Raw genomic sequence first — 19,442 nt, forward strand, 5'->3', positions numbered from 1 at the left:
TTCTTTTTGTGGTGCTGGGTATTGAACCCAGGGCCTTGTGCATGCAAGGCAAGTACTCTACCAACTGAGCTATATCCCCAGCCCTAAAATATTGAACTTTTGAATTTAAAAAATGGAAAAGATAGAAGTGTGCTTTTGTGTTTTCTGTGAATAAAGGAGCAATGGATAAAAGAAACACAATAATTCAGTCTTAAAAGCAACATAAAAGACACATTTACTTGTAACAATTCCTACTCTGATGATAAAACTCACATGTTGTTTCCCCCACCAAATAGTCCAAATAAGAATATTAACCCCCATCCCCAAGGTAACAACAGCATTCAAACCCCATTCTCTACTTGGAGATATGCCGTAGACCAAAGTGTGCTGGCCATGCTGGGTGGAGAAGGTGGTGAAGGGTGAAGAGTTCTTACCTCCCACTGCCCTCTCTACCCGGCACAGCCCCTGCAGCACAGTTTCCAGCAGGACTTCCGTGTTGGGCGAGGGACTGCAAGTGTGCCAAAGCCTCTGGTGGTCCTGCTCTGTAAATGTGTGAAGACGTTTCTGTGAGGTCAGACAGACATATTGGAGACTGCGGGAGGGAACTTTTTTGCCTTTTGGATATGAAAAAGTAAGCACCAGTATGAACAGAAAATGAAGAAATGATAGATATGTAGAACAAAGCACCCAAACTTTTCACCCTGCCTCACAAATTTAGAGTAATTTATAGTTCGACTTCATTTCAGGTCTTCAGAATGACTATGGGGGAAATGCTGCAAAAAGACCACCAGCTACAAAGAATACGTTTGTTGGTACTGCCATAAGATGTTAACTTTTTTGCAGTGCAGTATAATTCTGAGTATCATAACATTACAAAGCATCTTCAAATATGTTATTTCTGTCTGATCAGGGTCACAGATAATAGCTGGAAGAAATAATTTAGTCTAGTCCATCTTTAGAAAACAGATGAGTGATATAAGACTAAAAGTAACCTGTACAAGACTTCATGGCAGGTGACAGAAAAAGGACCAGAACCCATCACTCCGAACATCTCTCAATCTCATGAGATTTTCAGAGGTTTCTGGACCTTTATGCTAGATGAACAAGGATAAACAGAAAGAACAGGTTAATTCTGTTATTCTAACTACTGAGAATCTCTCGTGTATAAATAAGTCTTTTGGGTTATTCTGGATTTTCTCAATATTAAGGCAAAGGTAGGCAGAAGATAGGAGCACACAGATAAACCAGGCAGTTCAGAATTAATATTTCAGCTGTCAAAGATCTTAACAGTTTAGTGAACAGCTAATACATTGAGATAGTGTATCCCACAGCATATTAATATTTGATTATTTCTGCTATCTTATGAATACCACTAGATTTCAGGAAGAGAAAACATTACTGCTGGACATACGAAGACTTTTACATTTGACCCATCAATAGTTTAGAGCTAGCCAGTGCTGCTTTATTTCACCAACTCATGCTACCACATACAATCACCTCTAATACAGGATTTTCTTGTCTTTAATTTGGTGTGCATCTTTCAATTTTTACTGTGTAATAAATGACATGAAATAAATGAAATAAAAATGTTCAGATACCAAGTTTCTTGTTTTAATTTTGTATAAAAACTAAATTCTCTGTATCTAAAATGTAGGAATGTTCTTTGACCAACCAGTCCTCAGGTTAATTTTTCTGTTGGAAGGCACTAAGTCATATACAAAAAGTACTTCCTATTGTCAAATAGAAAATAACTTAGTCATTTACTAGTAATTTTGAGGTTATCCATGTACTGTTGTTTAACATGTGTGCTGATCTTTAGTTCAGAGACTGAGGAGGCTGAGGCAAGAGGATCAGAAGTTAAAGGTCAGCTTCAGTAAAACTTATTGAGACCCTGTCTCAAAAATTAACTTTAAAAACATACACACACACACACACACACACACACACACACAAAACCACCTGTCCTGGTGTACACCTGTAATACCAGCTACTCCATAGGCTGAGGCAGGAGGATAAAAAGTTCAATGTCAGGTTGGGTAATTTAGTGAGAACCTGCCTCCAAAAAAAAATAAAATAAAATAAATAAATAAATAAATAAAAAGGGCTGGGGGTGTAGCTCAGCACATGCAGAATACTTACCTACATGTGCAAGGCCCTGGGTTCAAACCCCAGCACCACACAAAAAGAAAAAAGAAAATACCTGTTCTGCCCTGACTAGTTCTAAAGTATGTTGTCCTCAGCAGAAGTAACTCATAAAAGGCAATGACAAAATTGGGGGGAAACTTTTAAAAGCTATACAAAGATAAAGGAACAAAGACCTTGACCTGAAGTTATTTCCCTACTGCCTCAAAAAACCTTTTTACTCCCTGATAGCTGACAGCAAAACCAACTTCAATTTCAGACTTGGAGACAATCAACTTTTTGCTCTTGTGATTACTGAGAACAATATAACAAAATATGATGGTCATAAAGCTATGTGGAGAGCTATGCCTGTTCAGGTCAGATCTCTGATTTGTACTACGAAGTCTGAAACAGAACACAATAATTACCTGGCAGTCCTGGTAACTAAGATACCTTTGTTCTTAAAGTATTATATAGGAAAGGGAAAAGATTCCACTAGTAGTAACACTGAGGTAAATCAGTGCTAATGAGAGGATTTTGGAGTTTTGTCGTTATTGTTTGTTTAACATCTGAAAGGGAGAAAAGAATCAAGGGCAGGTTTTTAACTGAAAGGAGAGACTGGCTTAAACTTACAGGTAACTGCAATACAACAAGGAGTTCTGCAACACGAAATTCCATAACTTGTCACACGGGTTAAACAAATGGAGAAACATATGAAGTAACTAGTCAGGTAATGAAAGTAATGTCCAAAGTCACAGTCAAAAACAGAACAGTGACCAGGATATAAGAATACAGGATGAGTTAATAAACTAGAAAAACCAGTTTTTTTAGTCTAAAAAAGTCTAAGATATACATATAACACATGAACACATGCAACATAAGTAAGAAAGAAAAGATTTTTAAAATTTTGGTTCACCTATTATAGCACCTTGTGAAAAATAATGGTCCATCAGAAAAAATAATAAAATGTTAAACTGAACTAGAGATTTAGAATTTGAACTATCCCAAGATGAAAATATCATCTCTATATCTATTGATGAATAAATAATGGGCATTGGAATTTTCATTCCAGGAAGTGGAATCAATTACAAGCCTCAATTTGTAAGTTTAGGAAAGCCTGTCTATCAAGGAGAATGCTTCTCTTTGCCCAATGTTTGATCAGGAGATGTGGCTGTCCATAAAACTATTGTTGCAATCCTTCCTTCTAGGATGTATTTATGGTTCAAACTTTAACTTTCTTAATTATGCCAACTTCTTAGATGGTCCAAAAGTCTGGTCATGTAAACTCAGAAACATTATCCATTACAAATCTCCAGCATTCTCCAGGGGAAAAAAACAGACAATGCAACTTTTAGCTTCTCTGATTAAAAATATCAATCTTCTGTCCAGGTTCACAGATGTGAAGTTTCATCCCGACATTTTTGGCTCTGCTATAAGAAAAGATCTTTTATTTCAAAATATTAATTAGTGATTTGAATGCCTAGCTGATGATAAGAATCATCTTTTGAAAGTTACAGATTACCACTCTACCAGATAAAATTCAATCTCTTCAGATAGGTCCAGGTGATTATGATTCAAGCCATACTTGAAAAGCATTGACTTAAACTGCCTCCCATCTATCCTCAAGGGATGTACATTTAGTTGTTACTTGAGATAATAGGGTTGGAATAGAGAATATAAATGGTGTCAAGACAGAAAAATAGAACTATTTTTTGTTAACAGAAGGGCTAATTAAAAAAAAGTTATCAGATAGATATATTCAAATGAAAATATAAAATGCATTTCAAAGTAAAATTAACTTTGGATTATCTATTACTTTAGATTTTCAACACCATTCCATTAAACCCAGAGTACAGAAAAACTATAATAACAGTATTTCACTGGTTCTCATTTCCTATATTACAGAATACAGTAAGGAAAGGAGATAGTCAAAATGAGTAAGACCTATCAACCCATATTTACACTGTGGACTTTAAGTCAAACACCAATTAAAGCTAATAATTTTCCTCTTTCAAATCAAGTTTTCCTACACCTAATGAAAACTGTGTTAGATAATACAGCTATACCACATGCATAGTTATGATTTTCCAAAAAGAGTAAGAAGTTTAAAAAAAAATTTCCCACTAAAGGCCCTGAACTGCTATGGCTTGCTTTCTGAAGTAGCTTTGATAACCACCAACCTTCAATGAATAAGGTCACAGCAAAAGATGAAACAGAATCCAATTAAAAATGATTGGACCCCAAAGGCACTGCTCAAATTACTGATTTGAAATGCTCAAAATGCCTTCTCTTCTTTGCCTTTCTCCAATGGTCTGCTCAGTATTTAATGACATGCTGTACATTAAACAAAAAGACCTATAGGCTAAGGTGAATATAATTCTGTACACCAGCAAAACACAAATCTGGAGGATAGATTATGATTGCATATTACTTGTACACAGATAGGACATAAATACTTCAGCCATAAGTCAAGATTCACAATACTATTACACCAAGGGAATAGTCTCTCAAGGAACCCTTCCACCTAAACCCACTCTCAGACAAAGGCTGAGCACACTCAGCAGCAGTAAAAATAAACAGAAGACAATGCTTCCAGAAAAGACTGGTTACACACAGGAGAAAACCTGGACTCTTTACTCACCATTTTAATACTGCTGCCAACTATAACAGATTAAAATCTGTAAACATGACAAAGTGGAAAAAAGTCCTAAAATGCAACATTTGGGTAAAAGAACTTACTGACTAAGGATTACTACATTTAACATTACTACAGTAAAAACAATGGCAAACAGGGATTTGGCACCACATTTACAAAGTAAAAGCATGCACTGTTAATATACTTTATAGATGTCTCCCAACAAAAAAGACCACAGATGGAAAACAAGGGGCACCTTATATAAAACTCCCTATGACTGAGAAAAACAAGCAAGAATATCAAAGTGGTCAATTTAGTAGATATGTAGCAGCAAAGTCACTGGACCTGTTTGGAATTTAGCAATTTGCATTTTTAATTAACAGCTGCCCTAGGTGTATCTGTATCCAAGAAGTTGACTTTATCATACTACATCAGCATTTACCTAGTAATTTGGTAATGAGCATAAACAAGATTAACCTTCAGCCACATAAGCTTAAAGAAAAGAGAACTAGAATCTTATTGCAGACCTCTCAAATGTAATTACCATTTAGAAACCACCACGGTTTACTTCCAACATAATAGTAACATAAATTTCATTAAAAAAAAAAAAAGCTGCATTTACAGCCCCTATAACTGGACAGAATTTTAAGTAATTATGGATATATATTCTGAGCACACCAAGAGTTAAAAACGAAGAGTTCCTACTAAGAGGAATATTTTCAAGATGATCTGGTGACATCATATGCATAGTTAAGACTGTGTTTTAATCAAGATTTTTTGCAAATAAAGAAGTAAAATTTAGTAGATGAGTTATTCTTCTCTTGATGAAAAAAATTTTAGAAATGAACTACTGGTGATTTGTTAAGAAGGAAAAAAAAAAAAAAAGTTAAGCCACATATTGAAGTTCTAGAATGCAGCACCTCAACTTCAGATCTGCCCTAAACATTTGAGATTATAAAATCCAAGTGATGTCTTGATGAGGAAACCATGCTGTATAGCTGTTCCAATTCCAATGTCTGAATTGAGTATCTCATGTCAATTAAATGTTCCCTAATACAGAAGATTGTGCTAAAGAGTGCTAAGATTCTGCATGCTTCTGCCATTCCCTGGTCCCGTCATGCTTGCAGCTGCCCCATGAGACAGCAAAAGATGTCTGGTCTCAACACTCCATACTGCTGTAGCTAGAAAAGAAGAACATTTTTAATTAGAAAAAGTTTATAAAGCCGAGAGATTACACTATAGCACTTTAGCTAAATTGTATGATGTTTTTACCTTTTACTAACATCCACCCTCTTCAATAAAGTCCACATTCCTTTAAGTTGTTTTTAATGATGACATCTGTAACAGCATCAAAAACAAACTGCACGTTTTTGGTGTCTGTGGCACAGGTGAAGTGAGTGTAGATCTCCTTGGTATCTTTTCTTCTGTTCAGATCTTCAAACTGGCACTGGATGTAAGCAGCTGCCTCTTCATATGTATTAGAACCTAAAACAGATACTTAATATTGTCAGTTCAAATTATAACCACTGTCTGAACTCAATAAAGTCAGGTCATCCATTTCCTTATGAAGAAAGGAAACATGCTGCAACTGAATAGAGAAAGAATTTTATATTTCTATCATCATTATATTCTTCATTAGTGCAGTCTCCCATTGAAACTAAAATAAAAGAATCACAAAGACTGAGGAAAGTATAAAAGAATAAAAGGAAACAAGGGAAGTAGGAGGGTGCATTTCTAGAAGACACAGTTGCTGAAAAGGTCAAAGAGAGCCTGTGCACTTGAAAAGATCTTGAAATAAGGAATTCAAAAGGGTAAGGCATATTTCTTTTCAAAATCATGCCATAGTTTTAACAGGGCTTAGCCTTAGAGTTTCAAAGTAATAATTTAGACAACCAAAGGGGCAAACCAACAGATGCAAAAGGTAAGGTGAGTCCAATCATACACTTTTAAAAAATGTGATTTAAATAGTTTATGAATTATAGCTTAATGAAACCGTTATTTTTAGGGGGGAATTAGAAACCGCAAGTAAATCCTGCTTTCAATAACATCTGTAACTTTTTCTTTTTTTTGGTACGGGGGATTGAACTCAGGGGCACTTAACCACTAAAGCCGCATTGCCAGCCCTTGAAATTGACTCTAAAGCCAGGGAAACTTAAGGCATTACATACTTTTATTCCAGTGAATCAGAGTTTGTTTTCGATGACACCAAGCATGAAAAAAAAATCAATCACCAAGAATACAAAGAAAATTTGTTAACAAAGAGTTTAGAAAAGGAAGGAATATCAAACAAAATACTTAAAGAACTGAAGGAAGACAGCTTTGTAAGTGCCTATAGTTAGGTTTCTTGAAATCTGTAGGAAACCCATAATAAATTAAAGCAGACAAATGAGTAACAAGTAAATTATATCTGGTCAGAATGGATAACTATAAGAATCTTTAATGAAGTCAAAGGAAATTAGAAATGTTAAATTCACAACAAAATGGATATGATACTGAAGGCTCTCTGCCTTGGTGAAGACTCCTGGGGGGTCCTTCAAAATTAATGTTAACCCTTTGACTTGAGTATGATTTCTCTTTCCATCCTAAAAATGTGCCTACTTTCTATAAACTCATCTAATTGCCACCTCCCTTTGTTCCTCACTCTGAACAGATGACAATTCCTGCTTTCCTGAGAAAACAGAGGCCCTGAGGTTTAAAGTATACCTCAACTTTTTAGCCTAACACCTAATTTAAAAAGTTACCAATATCTGCTCTATGGATTTAGAGATGTCTTTCCTTTCTGTTCAAACACTAATGACTCTTCCAGGTGAGGTGGCACATGCCTGTAATCCCAGTGACTCAGGAGACTGGGGAAGGAGGATCACAAGTTTGAGACCAGCCTCAGCAACTTAGCGAGGTCATAAGCAACTCAGTGAGACCCTTTCTCAACATAAAATTAAAAAGGGCTCGGGATGTGGCTCAGTGGTTAAGCACCCCTGGGTTCAATCCCCAATACTAAAACAAAAGGAATTTAAAAACTGACTACCTAGACTTTTTTTTTTTAATTATCAAGGGAAATTCACCCAACACAACAATTTTAAAGTGTACAATCCCTTATCATTTAATGCATTCATAATGTTACACTATCATACTTCTGTAGCTTTAAAACTTTTTTTTTACCATTCCAAAGAAATGACCTATTCCCATTAAGTAACTGTTCCTCATGTTCTCCATATTTCCTCCCCTGGTAAACACCAACATGATTTCTATCTCTATGAATTTAACTATTTTGGATATTCTATACAGAGGAATCACATAATATATGATCTTTTGTGTTTGGTTTCTTTTACTTGGTATGTTTTTGACATACATCCAAGATAGAGCAGAGCTATCAGTATTTTTTTCCCTTCTTTGGCTATATCACATTCATTGTATGTATATGTCATAATTTATTTATCCATCCATCCTACCTAGACTCTTTTTTTTTTGCGGTGCTGGGGATCGAACCCAGGACCTTGTGCTAGCAAGGCAAGCACTCTACCAACTGAGCTATATCCCCAGCCCCTACCTAGACTCTTAATTCTTTCTTTTCCCACCTAGTTGTGAATCTTGCGCCACCAATTAAATCTGCTTCCAACAGCCTGTCTTTTGCCATAGGAACTTACCCTAAGCCTATGAACACTCTTAAATCTGCCCTTCCCCTTAAAACCACACTGCTCAAAGGCAGTTCACACTTTTCTTGAGTTCTTCACTTCCCATTCATAATTCATTGTACCTAGCTCTACTCTCACCATTCCACTGACATGTTCTCAAGAACAGTCAACAATTTCCTAAGTGACACCTCCAAAGACCATCTTTCAGTGTGTATCTTACTTTTACTTACCTGCACATGACACTGTTGACTAGTCCTCACACTTTTTAAACTCTCCTCTCGGCTTTTACGATACTTTGCATCTACTAGTTCTTCTCTTTGTATCCTTTATGAACCATTTTCTCTCCTTTCTCATTCTATTGGTGATTCTTTTCTCTCTTCATCCTATAATATCCTCTCCCTGTATTATTCCATCCATGTTTTAATTACAGATGATCACAAATCTATATATCAAACCCAACTTTTCCCAAAGTTCCCAGGCCACTAACACACGTCTCCATCTGGATGTTCCACAGATATTTCAAAATAACAATCCTAAATATGAATTCAGATCACAGCACCAACATTCAGTTGAGACAGAAATATGGATGGGTTCCTTTAACTCTTCTCACTTCCTCACCCTTACCACATCCTTTCCATTTCTTATAGAAAGCACTTACAGTGCCTCAGCTAACAAGAGTTGTCCTTTCCTGGGAATACCTGACTCAGATCTCCCTGGTAGTCATGTCTGCACCCCTGACCTCAAGTGACTGGCCCATGGATTTTAGCCTGATTTAACCATGGCCAGAATGTCTATCCTAGGAATTCAAACTTAGGACCAAGCAATCCTAATCCAGCCTGGTCTTTCTAATGGAGGAGAAACAAAAATCTAGACAAGGCCATTTTTTATCACAAAAGCAAAGTAGCACAGGAAGCTGGTAAAAAGAGAAACAAGAATAAAGAAGAAACACAGGACAGAAAACAGATGAGGATAAAGAGTGTTTCCAGGGATTGGTGTTATAGTTTTGTGGTAGAGCACTTGCCTAGCATGTGTGAGGCACTGGGTTCCACCACATAAAAACAAATAAAACAAGGGTATTGTGTCCATCTACAACTAAAAAAAAAAAAAATTTTTAAAGTGCTTCCAGAATTCCTAACAGCTCTGTATTTCCTAGTTTCAATTCCATTCTAATACCTATCTGCATTCTTGACCTTGGCTTATATGAGCTATCCCTGGGTCCTTCCCCAAAATTTTTATCTACATTCTAGCAAAGTTCTTCCTAATTCAACTGCCCTATTTGCTGTATTTAATATCATTTATTGCATAATTTTTTTACAGCAGTATTTATACTACCTTATGCACCCCAATTAAAATCTTCCAACAATTCCTCACTATCTCTCCATGAGCTGATTCCTGACCATCTAATTACTCATCTAACTACTGCTTTCCTACCACTTTAAATTTCTAAATACCACAAGGTTCCAGAACAAGTCCTGTCATTTTTGTAACCTCCATATTGTCAAGTATGCTATTTTCTTTTTCTAAAATGCTTTTATCCTGTCTGCCTGAAGACTTCCAATTCATCTTCTTCCTAGCTCATGTAAGTTTCATTCCTTTAGAAAAAGACTATGCTGAGTCCATCCGAGTGAACCATTTCTTTGTTTCTTCCATCAATGCACATTTTAAACAATAAAATTATTTGTTTCTCTTTCTGAAACCAGATGAGTTTCTTGAGCACAATGCATCTTATCCTGTATTTTCTTGAACATATATGAAATTTTAATGGTTATCCTTGTTTACTCTCCTCAAAAAATGAAGATAGAAATTTAAGATAGAAAACTTGATTATGTCTGAAATAGTACTCAGCTTAGGGAATCTTAAGCATTATGCTTAATGCAGATACCATTGCCAATGAATACTCTCCATTTTAGGGCACACATGAAGCATTTAAAACAAAACATAGCCAGGGATGGTGGTGCATGCATATAATCCCAGCTACCTGGGAGGCTGAGGCAGGAGGATTGAAAGTTTAAGGCCAGCTTGAGCAATTTAGCAAGGCTGTGTCTCAAAATAAAAAAGCAAAAAGGGCTCAAGATGTGGCTCAGTGGTAAAGCCCCCTGGCTTCAATCCTCAGTACCACAAAAACAAACAAGTTGGTTGGACAAATGTCACTGAAGTGTTGACCTGAGATACATACTTCCAATAAAATCTTTCATGAACCCTTACCTGTATATTCTGGATAACAGATAGTTAATGGACTCCTCTTTATTTTTTCTTCAAAAAGGTCTTTCTTGTTAAGGAAGAGAATGATTGAAGTGTCCGTGAACCATTTGTTGTTACAAATGCTGTCAAACAGTTTCATGCTTTCATGCATTCGGTTCTGAAAAAGAATCAAAGGACCGTAAGTCAAACCAGGATGGGTGATGCACATGCCTGTAATCCCAGCAACTGGGGAGGCTTAGGCAGGAGGACTGAAAGTTGAAGCCAGCCTCAACAACATAGCAAGACCCTGTCTCAAAATGAAAAAAAAGGGTTGGGGATATAGCTCAGTGGTAAAGCATCCCTGTGTTCAATTTCTAGTAACCCAAAAAAGAATAGGACAGCAAAAAGTAAAAGTGGATTAATTTAATAAAAAAACAGACCATCTGGTTTTAAAGCAGTGAATGGGATTCATGGAGATATGTCAGGCACTAATAACAAAGTTGATTCAGTCCTCATTTTTACAATTCTTGGTGGGAAGAAGGGCTGGCCAAGAAAAGGGCTTAGCCCTTGTCCACATACTCAATGTGGGCTATTACATCTCAAGAGATGGAATAATTCATTTTGAAAATCTACTCTCACTGACACACAGAAAAACTAAGGATCTTAAGTTTTGGTTTAGTGAACAAGTGGACACACCCAATCTTCCTGGGAGTTATTTTCTATTTCCTGGCTACATCAGCCAGTCTTTTAACCAGAAGCTTCAACATACCATCTCCTCATCCTCAGCCAAAACAAGGTCATAATCACTGAGGGCCACACAGAAGATAATTGCTGTTACCCCCTCAAAACAGTGAATCCACTTTTTTCGTTCTGATCTTTGGCCACCTACATCAAACATCCTGAGCAAGGAAAAAGAAAGCACAAATTCAGCAAGGACACATTTATACCTCCCCCTTAACTGTAATGATTAGAAAACTTTCCATTATTACATATTCAAAACCTCTCTTATAATAGAAAATACAAAAAAGAAGCAGATAAAATGTAGCCAAAATAATTATCTGTGACTAAAAGTAAAAAAGAGCAACATGAGAAAATAAAATTTAGGAATAATTTAAGTTCTCATTTAAGTAGATAGTTGAGTTTCTTCCCTATCAAAACTTGTTACTGGACATGCCAAATGTCAGCAAAATAGGCACAGAAATGGATTAAGGGAAGGAGGGGGGAGAGAAAGGAAAAATGAAGAGCTGAATAATACAGCTTAAGATAATAGTAATCATAATAAAACCAATATTTATTGAGTGTTTACCATTGTGCCAGACACTACCCTCGACATCTTAACATTTACTCACTTTACTCTCCTAACAACCCAAAAGTTGTATTATTATCATCCTCCTTTTATAGATGAAGGAATTAAGGCATAGATATGTCAGATAATTTTCTCAAAGGCACGCTACTAAAAAGATAGGGATGAGGATCTGGACCCAAGCACTCTAACTCTAGCATCCATACTCATCCATACCACCTATCTGCCTCTCAAAATCGTTCGTCTCTAAGTCCCAAACTTGTATTCTGCTTTCCAACGTCTACCCACTGGTTCCCAAGTTTGTTTTCCCTATGTTAAGTCAAAATATTTTAGAGAGAAAGTATAAAAAAATTTGATAAATTATATTTTATGGTGGGACTCTAGGAACTCAATATCTTTTAAAAATCCTTGACTAGTATTTTCCAACTTCAAGTCTTACTTGAACCTAATAAGTAATAACATGAAATCTCAATTATTCAAGCACTTTATGTTTCACTACAGGTTAGTTTTATTCCATCACACTCTAGTAATGTGCTGTCAATAGTGTCCTCACCTATTTACTATAATGCAAAGGACTATAACAGTGTCTTTTAGCTGATAACTTGGGTCTGATGGGGTAGGCATGCAAATGGATAGATAAAAACTCTTAAAATCTACATTTGATAACAATGATAAAAATTTTAAAGGTTAAACTCTGCTATATTGGTTTGTCAGATCTAGAATAACTAGGGACCTAAATTTCCGGGGATTATTTAACTCCCAGAGATTGAGAAATATAAGATACAGTTGGTGTTTTTTTGATGAATATTTGAAAGAGAACATTCATCTTATTTCTTCATGACCCAACTCTTCCTTTTGGTTGATCTTGTACAGTTCTTTATTCAACCTTTGGTCATGCATGACACCTGAAATGATGCAATCACAAGCTGGCTTTAATACAGGGTCATATCACAGGTTGTAGGAAGGTTAACACCACATATTTCACCATGGAACCCTTTCAAGGGGAGATACCAGTAAACCAATAATTCTAGTTTACTCCCACATTTTCTTCCACAAAGTTCATAAATGTGGTAGAACATCATGAAGTTCCAAGGTGGGCTTTTAGTACATATTAACATTTACATTATCATTCACTGACAGATCAACATTTTATAAACATTACCTCATAACTGAGAGGCAAGTAAGCAATTACACAATGCCTTGCATATGGTAGATGCTCAATAAATGTTTGAATAAATGGATAGTGGTTTTGCCTAGAGAGAAGAGGAAAAGGAAGAAATGATAGTACTTCATAACAAGATATCTCTACAAGCCAATAATAAAGTGTCGTGGCACTTTAATTCAATCTGCTACTTATTCCAACAGACAGGATTTACTTAAAGAACAATCTATTAACACTAAATAATGATCAGAACACTTAATTATAAAAAATTTGCTAAATTCACAGAAAACAAAGAAACATCTCATTCCTATGTGTCACTTGATAATCCATGTGGTTTTTACTGCTCTTGTTAAATAAATCCATCAGAAAGATAGGCAGCCAGTCTATTCTAAAAACATTCAGCTTAACTATTAATACACTGCACCAGGTTCCAAATATGTTTGGTGTATTACAATTTCAAGACCACAAGTAGTACCTAGTAATATGTAACTATCTATGGATTTCACAAATTCTGGAAAGCAACTGTTTCAAAGAAAAGAAAACTGAGAAGATTTATGGCAGTGGTTATTTACCTTTGTATGCAATAATGCTATCACATTCTACATATAAGCATAAAGAAACCAAAATGTACATCATGTATTAAAGGGAAAAGCTCACTCCTAAACTCAAAGGTCTCAAAAGTAGAAAATGGGAACCAAAGAAATTGTTCTATTATTTATAAAAGACCATTAACACAGAGACAAGCTGTGGCTTGTCTTAGAATTAATTCTGATGCTATGAGAAAATTCTTTGTTTTAAAATACTAGAATTTTCTCTCTAAAACAATCACCATTTATATGTCATCATATTGCCCCAAAATACCTCTATCTTCAAGTTCATTTTCCTTTCTGCACTGTACTAAGAACTTAGTTGTACATGATTCTATGCAAACACCAATCCAAGAGCCATGCCAATATTAGATCGATCTCCTTAAAGTAAAATGGGAACCAATAAGAAAGGAATGACACTGCTATTTCAAATTTAATATAAAAATGGCAGAACAAAGCCACATAACTAATCAGAAAGTTATATCTATTTAGTTTTGTTATCCTTCTAAACATTCAATATCTGTTTTCAAGACTAAAAAAAAGTAGCTGTAAAGAATAAAATTAAAAGTAACACAAATTGGTAATCACATGATTGAGTCTATGAGTGGGTAAACTACAATTTAATTCTGAATTTAATTTCATCTGAATGCACCAAATATTTTATTCTACTTGGATAAAAAAAGAAATGTTTGGGCTCCCAATCAGTTAAAACATTCAGATTATGCAGATAATATGATTATATGTTTCTAAAACAAGGAATATCACCTAGAGAAATTTTAGAGCATACTGAATGTAAGAGAGGCTAAAGTTTGTATTAGGCTTATCTAGCAAAAAGGCTAAAGACTTACTTGAAGTATAAATCTTTGAAGGTGAAATGTGTTTCCACAATGCCTGTGGTCTTCACTCTTGTCCGAAGAACATCTTGCTGAGTTGGAATGTAGTTGGTTTGGGATATTCTATCCAGATCATTTAGGTAACTAAATAAAATATACATTTCTTTTTTACCTGATGAAGCCAATCATGTGCACTGTGAGTTAACAGACTAAACGATTCCTTGCCAAAAGTAGATTCTGAACCTGTCACTAATGTGGCAGAACAAAACCAGATCTCTGTACCATGGAATGGTAATGAGGAAAAATGTGAACCTAGCACAGAACAATTAAAGTAGGCTATGTGTACACTAACAAAAGTAGTTTTAATTCTACAGAATTACACTGTGAGGGCCAATTTTAAAAACTACATGACAATGTTACTTAAGAAAAATTCCTGAAGTTTATAGTAGGAAAACCAAAGTTCTCTGACATTTAAGCTTAATGGGTCATTTGCAGTTTTAACTTCTTGCTAAAACATTAGAGAATGGCATTTGAATTACTAAAACTAAGAAGAGAACTACAGTAAGAATGAATATTTCCTGTTTTCATTCAGGAAGGATAATAAATTTGGGGGGGCTGTTTTCAAACCAAGGGCCTCATACATGGTAGGCAAGTCCTCAACCACTGAAAAACAGCCCCTAATCCTGTTTTTGTTTTGTTAACTTAAGTCAAAAACAAATTATAAAAGAAAAATTTAATTTTTGTTCAGTGGAATAATTAAAAGACTGCTTAAAAACCAAATTCTCCCCAGCAGCTCAGGAAGCTAAGGTAGGAGGATCATGAGTTCAAAGTCAGCCTCAGCAAAAGTGAGGCGTTAAGCAACTCAGTGAGACTCTGTCTCTAAATAGGGCTGGGGATGTGGCTCAGTGGCTGAATGCCTCTGAGTTTAAGTGTGAGTATCCCACCTCAAACAAACAAACAACAACAACAAAAAAAAAGCCAAATTCTCCACTGATTCCAGGTTGAAAAACTGAAGAGCAGGTGGCACCAATATAAGTGAATCATTAAAGATCTTCTATAAAACCATATATAACCATTAATGTTTAGAAGTCCAGGTTAGATGAATAATTATGGAGGGAAAAATCCAACTTTTTAAACCACATGTAGTTAGCAGATTCAGAACTTACAATTAAAATCTACCTCTGATGACCATGGGGAGAATTATTTGAATTAATATCTCCAACTAAAAAATGTGATTAAAAGGTGAGCAAGAATCTTAAAATATTTCCAAAGTCATTTCCATTGAAAGAATAAGCAAGCTTCTCAAATATCATTTAATTTCTTATAACAATTTGTGATAAATAAGAATGAGAAAGTAGGAAAATATAATATTGGAGAAATTACCTAATGTTTAAGTGCTTTCATGTAGTACAGAGGGGGACACAGATAACAAGTACTCATCAAGTTCTCCCAAAAGTATAATGAAACAAACAAAAAAATACACTGCCAATATAGATCTTAAAAACAAATGTGGACAGGGTCAAAATGGAATGACATATAATAGTGCAATCTAAGTATTAATAACCAATTTTCTAAAACTAACATCCAAGAAAATTTCATTAACAAAAATAGGCTTCAAACTTTATTTTATGATTCAATGTTCTCTTTCTATATTAAGTCTACTATTGAAATCTGGCAAAAGATTTGTAATTGGTGCTAGTACCACAGAAATCATATCATGCAGCCCACATATAGAGAACCGGTTGCATGAAAAGGAGTGTCACAATTCTAATTTCCCTCTCCAGCTGCTATCAGTGCCAAATCCTTATGCACAGAGAACTTACTAGAGCTGGAAGCGATCCAGGACCCAGCTACAGTAGATGTCTCTCCTTTGCTTGCTTATAAATATACCATGAAGCTAATTTTGTGGTGCCAAATCTTCCATTTATACTCCAAGAAGAACTCTTTTCTACTAATCATATAAATGACCAAGACCTCTATAATTCTAAACTGAGACAATTTTTAATAAAAGAGCCTATAAACTTCTAAGAGTTTCTATTACTTAAACATTTCCTTAGGGATGGGCACTGAACTTTCTCTAGGGCCATGATGTTATGTAGTTATGGATTCATAGAGCAAAATTACTTACTATGAAGCAGAATCATTAAGCTGATACTCCCTGGACCTGTTGAAGCATGCCTGCACCCCACCATCTCGCCATAACCGTTTAATCACTCCTGCTAGTTCTGAAGTCATGACTCCTTCTTCAGCACTGCCAGCTAAAACAAATAATTGGCGAGCATCATCCTGAAGAAAGCAATTAAGAGAGAGAGATGATTCTCCATTCTTTAAAACTTGATTATAGTCTCATTAAAGACACACACAAAATGTCACACTTTAGAGGTGTTTCGAAGACCTTTTCTAGTAAGGCACCATGGGAGAATTTACAATTAATTGTCAATCTATCTCACTTCATTATAGTCTTAGTCCAGAACTGAGCTGAGGAATGATTTTACGGCGCCCTAATTTCTCCACACCACACCACCATCCTCAGAAAAATAACCATCCTGGTTACTCATGATTACTAAAAGAAAACTGGTATGTAATACATTCCCATTCTATTAAGGGAAGCCTACAATTAAATATAGTAATGAAAAGACCAGCACATTAAGAGGTTAAGTTTAATAAGCCCTTAGCCAAACTAATCAAAAGAAAAAAAAAAAACTCAAATTAATAAAATTAGAGATGAATAAGGAGAAATCACAGACATCACAGGATATTATTAGGGACTATTAGGAAAACAAATTCCAATTTTGGAAAACCTAGAAGAAATGGATATATTTCTAGACAAATACAATCTTGCCAAAACTGAATGAAGAGGAAACAGAAAACCTAAACAGATCAATAACTTGTAACAAGATAGAAGCAGTAAAAAAAACCCTTCCGAAAAGAAAAGAAAAAAAAAAAAAAAAGCCCAGGATTCTTAGCAGAATTTTGCCAAGTCTTTTAAGAACTAATACCTATACTACTCGAATTACTCCATGAAATAGAAAGGGATGGAACACTTCCAAATTCATTTTATGAAGTCAGCATCATACTTATACCAAACCAGATAAGGATATCTCTGATGAACTTAGATACAAAAATACTTAACAAAATAATAGCAAATTGTGTTCAACAACATAAGATCATAACAACCAACTTGGTTTTATTCCAGAGATACAAGGATGGTTTAATAGTAATTCATTGCATAAAAAGAATTAAGGCCATAAATCACTTAGTCATCTCTATAGATGCACAGGAGACTTGACAAAATTCAGTACCCATTCCTGAGAAAAACACTGAAGAAACTATGGATAAAAGGAACTAACTGAATATCATAAAGCTAGCCTCACAGTAAATGGGGAAAAACTGAAAGCATTTCCTTTAAAATCTGGAACAAGACAAGGATGTCCACCCTCACCACTCGTATTTAATATAGTGCTAGAAATTCTAGCCAGAGCAATTAGGCAAGAGAAGGAAATAAAAGGGACAAAAAATATGAAATGAAAAAGTAAAATTATTACTGTTTTCAAAGATATCATCCTATACCTAGAAGATTAAAAAAAAAGGCTACCAAAAAACTGCTAGAGTTAATAAACAAATTTGGCAAAGTAGCAAGTTACAAAATCAACATACAAAAATCAATAGCTTTCCTATATACCAACAATGAATCTGCTAAGAAAGAAATCAGGAAAACAACTTCATTCAAAATAGCCTTCAGGGAAAGTGGGGAACTAGGAATAAATCTAACCAAGGAGGTGAAAGACCTCTACAATGAAAACTATAGATCACAATGAAGAACAAAATTGAAGAAGACTTCAGAAGACAGGAAAACCTCCCATGTTCATGGACAGGCCAAATTAATATTGTTAAAATGGCCATACTACCAAAAGCAACATACAGTTTCAATGTAATCTCAATCAAAATATCAGTAACATTCTTCACAGAACTAGAAAGACAGTCCTAAAATTCATTTGGAAGTATAAAATTCAGAATAGCCAAAGCAATTCTAAGCCAAAAAAGCAATACTGGAAGCTTCACAATACCTAACTTCAAATTATACTAACAGAATCATAGTAACAAAAACTACATGGTACTAGCATAAAACCAAAATAAGACTTGACCTTTATCTTTCACCCTGCACACACACACACACACACAAATCAACTCAAAATGGATCAAAGAGTTGGGAATTAGAACAGAAACTATGCAACTCCTAGAAGAAAATGTAGGGTCAACACTCAAGCATATATAGGTACAGGCAACTATTTTTTCAATAGGACCCCTGAAATTCAGGAAAAATGCCAAGAGTTAATAAATGGGACAGCACCAAATTAAAAAGCTTCTGCCCAGCAAAGGAAATGATTTGGAATGTGAAGAGAGAGCACCTACAGAATGGGAAAAAAATCATTGCTAGCTACTCTTCTGACAGAGGATTGATATTTGGAATATATAAAGAACTCAAAAAACTTTTATTTGAATATATAAAGAACTCAAAGAACTTAACACCAAAAAATAAAATAACACAATTAATAAATGGGAAAATGAATTAAATAGGCAATTTTTAAGAAAAAATACAAATGGCCAACAAATGTATAAAAAATGTTCAACATCATTAGCAATTAGGGAAATGCAAATCAAAACTACACAGAGATTTCATCTCACAACAATTTTAAGAATGGCAGTCATCAAGAATACAAATAATAATAAATGCTAGAGAGGATGGAGAAAAACACTTTTATGCTATTGGTGATACTGTAAATTTGTACAACCAATCCGGAAATCAGTATGGAGGTTCCTCAAAAGATTAGGCCTGGAACCACCATATGACCCAGTAACACCACTCCTTGGTATTTATCCTAAAGAATTAAAGTCGTCATATTATAGTTATACATGCACACCTATATTTTACAGCAGCAGAATTTACAATAGCCAAACTATGGAGCCTAGGTGTCTATCAATGCATGAATGGATAAAGAAAATGTGGT

The 19,442-nt window shown here is 35.0% G+C and overlaps 1 protein-coding gene across 1 annotated transcript in view; it reads right to left on the reverse strand.

The window, feature by feature from the left end:
- Window positions 1-4,701: 4,701 nt before the first annotated feature.
- Window positions 4,702-19,442, reverse strand: part of Gnai3 (G protein subunit alpha i3) — a 39,312-nt gene continuing 24,571 nt past the window's right edge. The window contains exons 4-9 of the mRNA XM_047557160.1: window positions 16,562-16,719; window positions 14,449-14,577; window positions 11,318-11,447; window positions 10,573-10,726; window positions 6,008-6,220; window positions 4,702-5,916 (exon numbers count right to left, since the gene is read on the reverse strand). Of these exons, the coding sequence (XP_047413116.1) occupies window positions 6,030-6,220; window positions 10,573-10,726; window positions 11,318-11,447; window positions 14,449-14,577; window positions 16,562-16,719 (762 nt within the window). The 3' untranslated portion in view covers window positions 4,702-5,916; window positions 6,008-6,029. The remainder of the gene's footprint in view (window positions 5,917-6,007; window positions 6,221-10,572; window positions 10,727-11,317; window positions 11,448-14,448; window positions 14,578-16,561; window positions 16,720-19,442) is intronic.

Source organism: Sciurus carolinensis, chromosome 1 (genome assembly GCF_902686445.1).
Source record: "Sciurus carolinensis chromosome 1, mSciCar1.2, whole genome shotgun sequence".
NCBI lineage: Eukaryota > Metazoa > Chordata > Mammalia > Rodentia > Sciuridae > Sciurus > Sciurus carolinensis.